The sequence below is a fragment of the Indicator indicator genome, chromosome 10, assembly GCF_027791375.1.
Source record: "Indicator indicator isolate 239-I01 chromosome 10, UM_Iind_1.1, whole genome shotgun sequence".
In the NCBI taxonomy this organism is placed as follows: Eukaryota; Metazoa; Chordata; class Aves; order Piciformes; family Indicatoridae; genus Indicator; species Indicator indicator.
Genome location: NC_072019.1, coordinates 35,312,453 through 35,324,961, shown reverse-complemented (window position 1 = coordinate 35,324,961; position 12,509 = coordinate 35,312,453). Strand labels below are relative to the sequence as shown.

Here is a 12,509-nt window from a genome sequence, read left to right as displayed (position 1 = left end):
TCTCCATCTTCCCAGGTCTAGCTCCATCCATCTGTTCTTCAGCTAGGCCCCTGGGGCTGCAGTAGAAGGTTGTGTCTGCATCTGATAGGAAAGCAATGCACAGCTGGCTGCTGTTTGTGTCTTGCTTTGGCTACAGATTCACCATCCTCAGCTTTATGGATGGCTTGCAGAGGTAACTCGAGGCTTTGTGCCCTTGTTTTCACTGCTCACCACATCACTACACAGTGTCCTAAGCTAAAGCATTCCAACCAAAAAGTGTGTACAAAGGGACTGCACTGCTGTAACTAAAGCTTGCTAATTTATGGTAATGCCCTCCTGTGGAAAGATGGACTGGATTACCTTTAAAGGTCCCTTCCAACCCAAGCCACTCTATGACTAAGCTGCTGGGGCTCTAAAGCAGGGCTGGTAAAATGGAAGGAGATGTATCCAGCATAGCTTGTGTTCACTGTTATCCTGCAGGATTACCAGGGAGGACATCAGGCTGCAACAGGTAATAAACTGAACTGTTTTGTCTGCACTGAGGCCAAGAAAAGGCCAGAAGAGTTAAAAGAAAAGTAAATAAAGTGCTGCACATCACCCTTGTGTCTTCCCTGGTAGTAGCTAGTCTGTGTAACACCAGTTTGCCCTAAAGCATCAGCCTTAGCAAAAAGACTGTCCTTACGTCTTTATGTCTTTATGTCTCTTATGTCCTTATGCCACAAAAACAATGTCCTTATGTGGCTTGTCTGGTCTCTCACAGGGGGCCAACATAATCCTCTCATTTTCAATCTTCTGTCCCAATCATCAGACAGTACCACTGCCCTTTAATTAAAATTCTTCTCCCTCTGCTTTGCCCTGAAAAGGATGATCAGTCATTTCTTCGTGCAGTTGCTCTCAGTGCCTGATGCTGTTGAAACAGATTGCACCTCATCATTTGAAGTGTCACCATAATGTCACACAATGATCACTTAAAACCATAATGTCACATAATGATCACTTAAAATAGCAATAACATTGGGTTTTCTAAGCCAGTGCTGCACAGGGCTCCACTAGCACAGGTACCTGCTGCTGCCAGGAGGAGGGCAGGGCTGGGGAAGGTCTCAGTTCAACCTGCATTTAACTGTTCCCAATGCAGCAGTTCTCTTTGCAATGAGAATGGGCTATTCACATAGACTTGGGAGCTGTCCTGCCTTGGAGCTTGAGCTGCACTTTGGATAAAACATCTGTTGGCTGATGCCTAGGAATTTTTTTCCACAGATTGAGTAGAAAAGTGGTAGAATGGAAATAAATTACCATTGGATGTAAAAGGGAAAATAATGATAAAGTCTACACAGTCCCATTGTTCTGATTAGTAAAATTAAGTTGGTTGTATAAACTAACTCTTGCTTTCTTTTTGGCTTCTTCACTCTAGCAGATATTAGCTGGTTGCTTTTGCTTGGCTGTTGCTGACCTTGGCTGCATTCTTGTTCTGGCTAAGTACTAACAAGATACTCTCTGCTCTTCTCTATCTCTTGTACAGGGTGGGTGGAAGGGAGCAGAGAGGGGGATGCTGTTGGTAACCCCCTGGTTTTGTCCAGGGGGGTTCCTGTGTTTTTTATAAATCGTAAATACATGTAAATGTTGTATATTTTGCACAGATTCATTGCATTTCCTATATCTAGATTTTAGTGTGCTTGTAAATAGAGCTTCCAATGGAATACTGCATCCAGTTTTGGGCTCCCCAGTTCAAGAGAGACAGAGAACTGCTGGAGAGAGCCCAACAGAGAGCCACAAGGATGATTAGGGGACTTGAGCATCTCCCTTGTGAAGAGAGGCTGAGAGCCCTGGGGCTGTTTAGTCTGGAGAAGACTGAGAGGGTATCTCATAAATGTGTATAGATATCTGAGGGGTGGGTGTCAAGTGGAGGGGGCCAGGCTCTTTTGGGTGGTACACAGTGACAAGACAAGGAACAACAGGTTCAAACTTGAACATAGAATGTTTCACCTCAACATGAGGAGAAACTTCTTTACAGTGAGGGTAACAGAGCACTGAACAGGCTGCCCAGGAGGATTGTGGAGTCTCCTTCTCTGGAGACTTTCCAAACCCAGCCTCTGATATACTGTGAGACTGTGATACTGTGACACTGAGCTAGTCTGGCAATTTTATTATGGGGGGTGATTTCAACCCACCACAGTTGATTAGAAGAGTTTCTCCTTGCATGAATTTAGGTGTAGAAAAGCATATAATTGGGTGATAGGCAGGCACTGTCTTCTGCCTCTAGGTTCAGAAGCTTTGGGCTCAAAATAAATCAGTTCTGGAGATGATCCTGTTTAAATCATCACACAAATCTTGATTCCCAAATGCTGCACAGAAATAGGACTTTTTAGTTTTTTTTTTTTCCACTCAGCTCTGCTCTGATTCCTCTTGGAAGCCTGTAGAGGGTGTGCTCTCCATTTCAAACTGGGATTGCATGCCTCTCTGCAAACTAGCAATCTAGCTCAAACAGCACTTAAACATTAGCTCCAGATATTACTGGGTGAAATGTTATGGGCAGAGGAACAGAGAAGGTCAGAAAAGATGACAAGAGTCACTTTTGGAGTTAAGAATCTGTCAGTACCACTGCACATCTCAGAGTGTGGTCCTTGTCCTCCTCCATAAGCCCAGCCATGAGCAGAGAGGAAGCTGTTGGCCTCACTTCAGTCTCTTTGCTCTGAAGTCCCAGAAATATATTAAAATAAAATATAGCAGAGATTCTGCAGCTCTCATCTTGATTGTTTTAAACAGGGATGAGATCCTCTTTTTGAAAAGCAAACTGGTTTTGACCAAAACTGTAATTTTAGTAATGAAAGGGCATCAGGAGGTAATACTCTGAGTCACCTCACAGGAGTACTTGAAAATCCCAAAGTAGATTACAGCACTCAGGGGTCTCAGGAATCCACCCCTGAACACTGACTCTGTTTTGAACAGCTCTAAGTAGGAAAGAAAAATATGGAATAAAGGACTATTCTTCTCACTTAGCAGATGGGGAGGGGAATGATGGCAATTTTGTTGACCCAGTTACAACATAGAGACTGTGGCAGAGCCAGTAACTGACACTAGAGTGTCCTGAGTGGCACCTCAAATATTTATAAGCAAGTCCCCAGACTTGAATTCTGAGGAAATGTCTCATTGTTGAGCCTTCCACAGCTGCATGGCATGAGTGGGAGAGAGTGGCAGACATGCTCCCATCCGGGCCTTGCTCTCTAGGAGGGATATATGAAACAGAAGTTGGCTTCTGGAGACAGAGTGGCTGGAGAGCAGCCAGACAGAAAGGGACCTGGGGGTGCTGGTTGACAGAAGGCTGAACATGAGCCAGCAGTGTGCCCAAGCAGCCAGGAAAGCCAATGGCATCCTGGCCTGGATCAGGTATAGTGTAGCCAGCAGGACAAGGGAGGTTATTCTTCCCCTGTGCTCCGCACTGGTCAGGCCACACCTTGAGTCCTGTGTCCAGTTCTGGGCTCCTCAATTCAAGAGAGATGTTGAGATGCTGGAAATGTGTCCAGAGAAGGGCAACAAAGCTGGGGAGGGGTCTGGAGCACAGCCCTGTGAGGAGAGGCTGAGGGAGCTGGGGGTGTTTAGCCTGGAGAAGAGGAGGCTCATTGCTGTCTACAACTACCTGAAGGGAGGTTGTAGGCAGGTGGGGGTTGGTCTCTTCTCCCAGGCAAGCAGCAGCAGAAGTCTCAAATTATGCCAGGGGAGGTATAGGCTGGATGTTAGAAGGAAGTGCTTCACATTGGGATGTGCTGCCCAGGGAGGTGGTGGTGTCACTGTCCCTGGACATGTTGAAGAAAAGCCTGGCTGAGGCACTTAGTGCCATGGTCTGGTTGATTGGATAGGGCTGGGTGATCGGTTGGACTGGATGGTCTTGGAGGTCTTTTCCAACCTATGATTCAAGACCACAGAAATGATTCTTTTCTTTGTTCATTTTTAGGAACATGTTTCCAGCCAATCTTGTTGAGGCCACATTCAAACAGGTAAGTAGCTAAAATCCTTTTGCCACTGATGAAAAAGATGAGCTAGCATCACATAAAGCACGTTATCTTCATAAACCAGAATCCAGACACACACATTGCATAGTACTGGAGATACTGCTAGTGCCTTCAGCACTTAGCAATCAGTAACTTCCTTTCCATTACCCTCAGCAGCTTTGGTATCTGAGGGCAAAAACAAGCATAAAATGAACAGTGTGACTAGAGCTGCACATCTGCATCAGCTCCACCTCCACCTGAGGCCAGGCCTTTGAGGAGCTTCAGAAGGGTGCTGTAGGGCAGCAGAACAATTTATCTAGTGTGCCTAGAGTATGGTTTCCTTTAACACAGGGCTGCAGGCACAGAGTAGCTGGAATCTCTTGGAGAGCACAGAGAAACACAAGGGTCTGATTATGTAAATATAGTTGGGGGTTGGACTTAGATGACCTTAAAATGTCCCTCCCAACCCAAACTATTCTGTAGGAACCTCTGGGTTTGTTATGCTTCCCCAAAACTTCAGCTGCTTTTACAGATTTTCAGCAGCACAGAGGAGCTGTTGTTCTTCCTTTCATGCTTGTCCCTTTAACATGCAGCTCTGCTGAAGCAGAGTGTTTAGGAGGTCTCATGGAACTGTGAGTTCCTGCTGGGCTATCATAACCAAACCCATTTTGCTCTCTTTCAGTATCGCACCAAGAGCATTCCCATCATCAAATCTAACAAAGCAGCGTCTGAAAGCACCACTCGTCGCATCATCATCTATGGAATCCAGGATGAGAATGGATCCAATGTCCAGAATTTTGCCTTGGATATCACTCCTCCCCCTGAAGTGATCTACAAATCAGAGCCAGGCACTAGTGATGGCATGAACGTGCTCGGGATTGTGATATTCTCTGCCACGATGGGTACGGCTCAGGCATCTTTGGTCTGTAACAACCCAGGGATCCATTTAAGAGAAAAAAAAATAGGGGTTGGGTTCTTTGGTTTCTTCATTCACCTTTTTCAACTTTAACTATAGCTAAACTTTATGGGGCAAGTCTGTCACAGAGCTTTCTCCCAAACTTTGGAAGATAGAGCTCCAAAACCCTTGGTGACTTCTGTCCCATGCAGTTCTGTTTCTGGTTCATGCACTTCCATGCATCTGGGTTCATCTTTTCTCTGGATTATTTTGAGCTTTTATTTATGAACCATTTTGTCCTGGCTGTAAGAAACACTACTAGAGTGTGCTCAGAAGAAGCAGGAATTACTACACCAGGTCAGACCCACGGCCTATCTGCCAATACTGTGTCACTCTCTGACGAGTAGCAGAAGTCACAGAGAAAGTTTCAAGGAATGCTGAAATAAAAAGTCTGTGGCAGACCTTTTTCCCAAAGCCCAGGAAGTCAGTACACTTCTAATGGCCAGAGTCCAGGTGTTGCACTAAAAGAACAAAAAACTTCCCACATTTCTCTCAGATACTCCCTGCTCTCATGCCCAAGAAAAATCTGCTCCTATACCAGCTCCTTGGCTAAAGTTCCCTCTAGCAGGCAGAAAATTATCCCTGGAACCTGCCCTATCTTAGTCTTCTCTGCCCATTCTTAGTCAAGTTTTGCCACATTATTGGTGTAGAGAATAACTGTCACTTACCTGAGCAGGAGCCCAACACACACAGCAAGCCTGGGTGAGATCTCAGATGAGTGAGCCACAGAGGTACATCCTTTTATGAGCTTTAAATCTGTGGATCTTCTCTTTGCCTGAAACTTTTGCTTTTTTTGCGTCATGCAGTGTGGGTATTATACACAATCTAGCAGCTTATCCCAGTGGAGCTCTAAGAGCTTCTGCCTGGCCAATCTAATTGGTTTCACTTGCTGGACGAACTCATTGGTGCCATGTGTGTTCCATTATGTTTGTGGGTTTGGAAGAGGGACTTGAAACAAACATGCCCTGGTTAATAATAGAGTTCTGATGATTTCTACAAGGAAATACTGATCAAATTGCCTTATCTAGGTTTATTATTTGAAATTATTCTGGGCAGCAGAGATAGTTACAGAAAAATTGTATCTTTGACTGTGTTTATTATTTTATGATTCCTACCAGCCCAAGGGGTCAAAAATCAAGTCTGAAATGAGCAGATTTATGTCTCTTGGGTGTTTTGCTTTCTCCAGTGGTTGGTGTTCCATATGTAACACTGCTGGAGACTGACTGTTCCCCCAGTTTGTAGGATTTTACAGTCAATTCCCAAAGTACAGTGGCACAGCAAACACTATTCCAGTCAGAAAGTATTGGAAATAAATGACTTAATTACAGATGCTGATTAGGATCAAGGGCAATTTTATACAGAGGATGGTCCACTGTGCTCCCAGAACTGAATGTTTTACTGTGCCCCTAAGTCTTGCTGGCCTGGGGCCCAACAGATAGAAGCTGAGAGCTGGTTTCTTCCTGGCTGACATTCAGAAAAAGTCAGAATCACAGAATTCACCAGGTTGGAAAAAACCTTTGAGATCATCAAGTCCAACCTATCACCCAACACCATCTAACCAACTAAACCGTGGCACTAAGTGCCTCATCCGGTCTTATTTTAAACACTTCCAGGGATGGTGACTCCACCACCTCCCCAGGCAGCCCATTCCAATGGCAAATCTCTCTTCCATTAGGAAGAATTTCTTCCTAACATCAGCCTAAACCTCCCCTGGCACAGCTTGAGACTGTGTCCTCTTCTTCTGGTGCTGGTTGCCTGGCAGAAGAGACCAACCCCCACCTGGCTGCAACCTCCCTTCAGGTAGTTGTAGAGAGCAAGAAGGTCTCCCCTGAGCCTCCCCTTCTCCAGGCTAAACGCCCCCAGCTCCCTCAGCCTCTCCTCACAGGGTTTGTGCTCCAGACCCCTCCCCAGTTTTGTTGCCCTTCTCTGGACACATTCCAGCAACTCAACATCTTTCTTAAACTGAGGAGCCCAGAACTGGACACAGCACTCAAGGTGTAGCCTAACCAGTGCTGAGCACAGGCCAGAATGACTTCCTTGCTCCTGCTGGCCACACCATTCCTGATGCAGGCCAGGATGCCATTGGCCTTCCTGGGCACACTGCTGGCTCATGTTCAGCTGCTGGCAACCGCAGGTCCCTTTCTGCCTGGCTGCTCTCCTGCCACTCTGTCCCCAGCCTGTAGTGCTGCCCAGGGTTGTTGTGGCCAATGAGTAGAACCCAGCACTTAGATGTGTTAAAGTCCTGCCAGTTGTGCCAGTCCTGCTACATGCAGCACAGCCCTGGCTGCTGGATCAGCTGTGGCTGTGTCAGCCACAGACAAACCTGACACACTAAACCCTCACAACTTGTCATCTACCAGTGACTGTGTCAGGCTGTCATTTTAAACAAGGATGCAGCCAAGCATTTATCACTGTCTTCAGCTTTCTGCACCCCCACAAACAACACAGGAAGCAATGAAAGAGAAGTCCTAGGGCTTCTATAAAGGAAGAACATCCTTTCAAAGGTTGTAGTTGCTGCAAAGACATGTGGACAGGCCTTGGTGCTTTGTAACAGGTTTGCTCCTTGAACAGCGTAAGAATAGCATAAAGGGATGAGAATTTAGCTTTAGAGTTTGAGCTAATTCTCAAACTCTAATTCGAACTTCTCCTGAAGCAGGAGGCAAATTGCTGAGTAATCTTAGTCCAGGAATAAATCCTGGCATGAACACTGAGCTTCTATGCCCAGGCATGCATTAAAGTGGGCAACAGTTGACAGGCATAGTGTGAGGTCAAGACAGATGAAAACCCTCGATGCTGGGCTCAGCCATGACTGGCTGCACTACCTCTTCTCTCACAGCATGCAAAGATTTCTGTTTGAGATTATGAGAGTGGCTAAGTGCTGAGATATCTGATCTTTCTTTCTTGGAGGAACACATACTATTTATTCATTACAAGGAAAATGTTTGCACTGAAATGGAACTTGGGACATCAGGGCTGCAGAGAGAAGGCCACAATCCTGCCTGCTCCCATCTCTGCCCACCAATAGCTTCATGCTTAGGTGGGACAGTGTTCTGAAGAGCAAATGTCAGTTATTCCAGGAGGGTTTTTTGTTTGTTTGTTTGGGGTTTTTTTGGCATTATCCAGAATTAGAAGCCAAGACTCTTCTAAAACTGCCACTGACTAGGCTAGAAGAGCTGAGCTGTGTTTAATGACCAAAGAAGAGCAACAAGCTTAATAAAAGGATGCTGCTTTCTGGCCTAAAAGTTACAGCTTACATGAATATTAACAGGCTTACAAACCCACATATTGAATGCATTGCTGTGAAATCCCTGAGTAAAACAGCTGAGGCCTCCCTGCCTGCCTCCCCAGGGTATTGCTGCTAGAAACCCTGCTCACAGGCACAGCTGTGAGCTGAGGGACAGGGCCCAGGCCCCTGCTCACAGCAAGGACACTGTAGAGCCAGAGCATGTGGCAGCACTCATCCTGCTCACAGCCCCCTGCTCCCTCATCAAACTCCCTCCCAAGTCAGCCTCACTTGGTGCTGCTGGCTCTTAAAGTGCTTCCTTGAGCAGTTAACTTAATTACTTTTAATCCTTTTAGGGAATGATGGCAGAAAACTAACAAACTAGGGAAATGCTGTCTATTTGTATGTATTATTGGCAACTAGCACTGCCTGGAGAATATCTGGTTAGATGGCACATCCCCATGCTGCATCCCCTCCCTTTCATAGAATCACAGAATGGTCCAGGCCAGAAGGGACCTCCAAAGGTCATCCAGTCCAACCTCCCCACAGCCAGCAGGGACATCCCCAACCAGATCAGGTTGCCCTGGGCCTCATTGAGCTTCGCCTTGAATATCTCCAGGGAAGGAGCCTCAACCACCTCCCTGGGCAACCTGTTCCAGTGTTCCACCACCCTGATAGTGGAAGAATTTCTTCCTGATATCCAGTCTAAATCTTTCTGAGCACTGGATGCACACCAGTGGCTTTTCTTTGTTTTCTTCTTTGCTGGTTAGTCTGTGCAGACTGATTTGGCTTTTCTTCACATCGATTTGCAATTCCTTATCTCTGCCAATTCTGTAAAGCCCCCCTGATTGTGAGGGTTGGTTATTGTTATGAAGACAGATAACAAGTGAAAATAAGATGGAGACCTCATGCTACCAAGAACAAACCTCAGATGCTGGCTTTGCCCTGGGAGCGTCTCGTGGATGGTGCCCAGCTGTACGCAGTGCCCAGCAGCAAGGCAGACAGGCTGTGGGCAAAGACAGTTTCCTTCACTAGAAATGTGGGTTTTAGTTTGATTTCCATGGCTCCCTCAGAGCAGGTAAAACCTTCTCAGGGTCCTATGAAAGATAGTTAAGGAAAGAGCTACCAGGGGTGTTAAATCTAGAGCACCAAAGCACCCCCACAGTGAAACTTTCAAGGCACTGCAACTGAAAGGCCACCCAGGTAGGGAAGAGTGCCCAGTATGGAGCCAGAGCACATGGCTGGGTCCTGGCTCCGCCACACTCTCATGTTCCTGAGAGGTGAGATCTCCAGATACCATGTCTCTATAGGCCAGAAAGATCTATTCTCATAGAATCATAGAATTGTCAGGGTTGGAAGGGACCTCAAGGATCATCCAGTTCCAAACCCCCTGCCATCAGCAGGAACACCTCACACTAGATCAGGTTGCTCAGAGCCTGGCCTTAAAAACCTCCAGGGATGAGGCTTCCACCACCTCCCTGGGCTACCTGTTCCAGTGTCTCACCACCCTCATGGGGAAGAATTCCTTCCTAACATCCATTCTGAATATACCTATTTCTAGTTTTTCTCCATTCCCCCCAGTCCTGTCACTACCTGACACCCTAAAAAGTCCCTCCCCAGCTTTTTTGTAGCCCCCTTCAGATAGTGGAAGGCCACAATAAGGTCACCTCGGAGCCTTCTCTTCTCCAGACTGAACAGCCCCAACTCCCTCAGTCTCTCCTCATAGCACAGGAGCTTCAGCCCTCTGATCATCCTCATGGCCCTTCTCTGGACATGTTCCAGCATGTCCAGATCCATCCTCTCACTTAGTTCACCTGGAATGACAGCAGGGAGGGAAAGCAGTGGGGCTTGGCCTGAAGGCCACTGAGAAACTGAATGCCTTTGTTTGCAGGTATAATGCTGGGAAGAATGGGGAACAGTGGTGTTCCTCTGGTCAGCTTCTGCCAGTGCTTAAACGAGTCTGTCATGAAGATAGTGGCAGTCGCAGTTTGGTAAGTGACTGTTCTACTAACAACATCTCTGGAACATTTTTAAAAAAGAGCAAGAAAAATCCAACAGAAATCTCCTAAACTAAATAACTGAGGGTGGATGACCCTTGGCTTCGGGGAACCTGAGGGTCTGAAGGAGATGCAGCCCCACAGATCCTGTTCCTGGCCTGTGCTGTCCCTTTGACAGAGCCATCCTGTAGATTACTGCCAAGCAATGAAACCTGGCAGAGCTGGGTGTGTGCACTGCATGCACTGGGGGCATTGCCAGGCCTTGGGCAGGCTCAAGGGGTTGTAACACACCCAGCCCACAAAAGGGAGAAGCAAGGTGAGGTGCTCAAGCTGCTGCTTCCAGCCCTTCCAGCACTGCTCCACTAGAAGTGGTGGGGTGGCTTCAGCTTGGTCAGGAGGGTGCTGGGCTGTAGTGCTGCTGTCACTGTACCCTTGCTAGCATGGTTTTCTCTGCACTGAACAGCACAGTGGAGATATCATACCCAGAGTGCTTGGCACTGGGACGTCTCCAGTCAGCAGAAGAGCCCTCAATGAGGCATCCTAAGCCATGTCACTTAGGAAAAGCCTTCAGAACAGTCCTAAATTACACTGAGGGCCAGCTAGGCCTGCCAAGCCACCTTCCCTGAAGATCAGAGGAAGAGTAGGTGACTGCCAACAGCAAAATCTATCACCTTAGCAGAAGGTCCCCTACGTGGCTCAGCCCATGGTGAGGATCCCCCTACCAGTACTCAGGCTTTATTTCCAGCTACCTGGCCCAGTCTGACTGAGCTGGGTCAGGGAATGATTGCTTGGTTAGATGAGTCTGAGGGGATAGTAATTTCTGGAAGGATGTGGGGGAAGTGGCAAGTCTCTGGAGATGGCACAGCTGCTGGTGGAAGATGGCTGGATGCCCCCAGGGTTTTTTATTACTGTTTTTTGTTGACCTTAAGCTCTTTTGGCACCCATGGCTTTGTGTCCAGCCATGCACAGAAGCACAACAGCTTTGATAAAGCACCTATCCCACATCCAGTCCAGAGAGGGGTCAGAAACTAACTCTTCTTCTGCTTACCCCTTAGCCCCACATCAAACTCCCAAGCAGTCCAAGAGCATGTCTAATGCTTACTGGGGTTTTTCCTATGTCTTCCAAAGGGAACATAAACATTTTTCTTAAGAGCTTCCAACTAAAATCCATGAGCAGTTACATGAGCACAAACACACAAGCAGAGCTTAGGATTCATTCCTCCTCTCCCCAGTAAATGACCTGCCTTGAGCTAAAAAATCAGAGCTTCCTTCTGAACCTAAATTCATTCCTGACCAGCACCATAGCCTCAGCTGTGCTGAGGAGTACCCCACACAAAAGCTTGTTCTGCCCAGTACTTGAGGCACACTCCTCAAGTGTGGGAGGGAGGGGTTTAATCTCATGAAACAATGGAACCAAGCTTTGCCTCTTCCAGACAGGCTGCTACTGGAAGGGCTTCCCAGCTCATATTGTGAGCTGTCTGCTAATAGTGTCCGTGTGTCCTTTTGCTTAGGTATTTCCCATTTGGAATTGTGTTCCTAATTGCTGGTAAAATCCTGGAAATGGATGACCCTTCAGCCATTGGGAAGAAGCTGGGTTTCTATGCCATCACTGTGGTTTGTGGCCTGGTGGTGCATGGGCTGTTCATCCTGCCAATGATGTACTTCTTCATCACCAAGAAGAACCCCATTGTCTTCATCAGAGGGATTCTTCAAGCCTTGCTCATTGCTCTGGCTACATCTTCCAGGTATTATGCAGTTTCTGGGCAGACAGAGCAACATACTTGCTGGCTGCTTACCCCTGTTTTCTCCTTAGAGCAGCACCCTGTAGCTGTCCTGGAGCAGACACCATCTGCACCCTGGGCTGTGTCAGGTTCCCTGGTGTATTTGTAACAGGTGTGCCTCCCAACATTTGGAAGTTCTAAGTGGGAGCCATTTGACAAGAACATTTGCCACATTGTTTTCCCTCAGTTTAAAAAAAACACTGGACTAAAACATTTGGGTTTTTCCTCAGAGGACTAGAAAGGAAATAAGGGTGGGTTTCCATAAAAACAAAGAGTGTGCTTCTACAAAGTCAGTGTATATAAGGGACACACACTTTGTCCAGGCTTTGTTTGTGCTATTAGTGGAGAACCTCCTAGTTCAGTCATATGGAAATGTTTTACCCTTTCTGCTCATCTTGTGGATGCCTCCTCCCAGGGCGTGTTCAAGGTCAGGTTAGATGAGGCCTTGAGCAGTTGAGTCTAGTTGAGAGGTGTCCCTGCACATGGTGGGGATGTTGGAGTAGATGATCTGGGTTGGGGCAATCCTAGGCACTGATACAGGCCAGGCAATGACTGGCTTGAGAGCATCCCTGAAGAAAAGGATTTGGG

At 47.0% G+C, this 12,509-nt stretch overlaps 1 protein-coding gene across 1 annotated transcript in view; it reads left to right on the top strand.

Moving 5' to 3' along the window:
* The window catches only part of SLC1A7 (solute carrier family 1 member 7), a 64,300-nt gene that overhangs the window by 27,259 nt on the left and 24,532 nt on the right, over positions 1-12,509 (top strand). The window contains exons 4-7 of the mRNA XM_054384018.1: positions 3,929-3,971; positions 4,648-4,867; positions 10,035-10,134; positions 11,652-11,885. Of these exons, the coding sequence (XP_054239993.1) occupies positions 3,929-3,971; positions 4,648-4,867; positions 10,035-10,134; positions 11,652-11,885 (597 nt within the window). The remainder of the gene's footprint in view (positions 1-3,928; positions 3,972-4,647; positions 4,868-10,034; positions 10,135-11,651; positions 11,886-12,509) is intronic.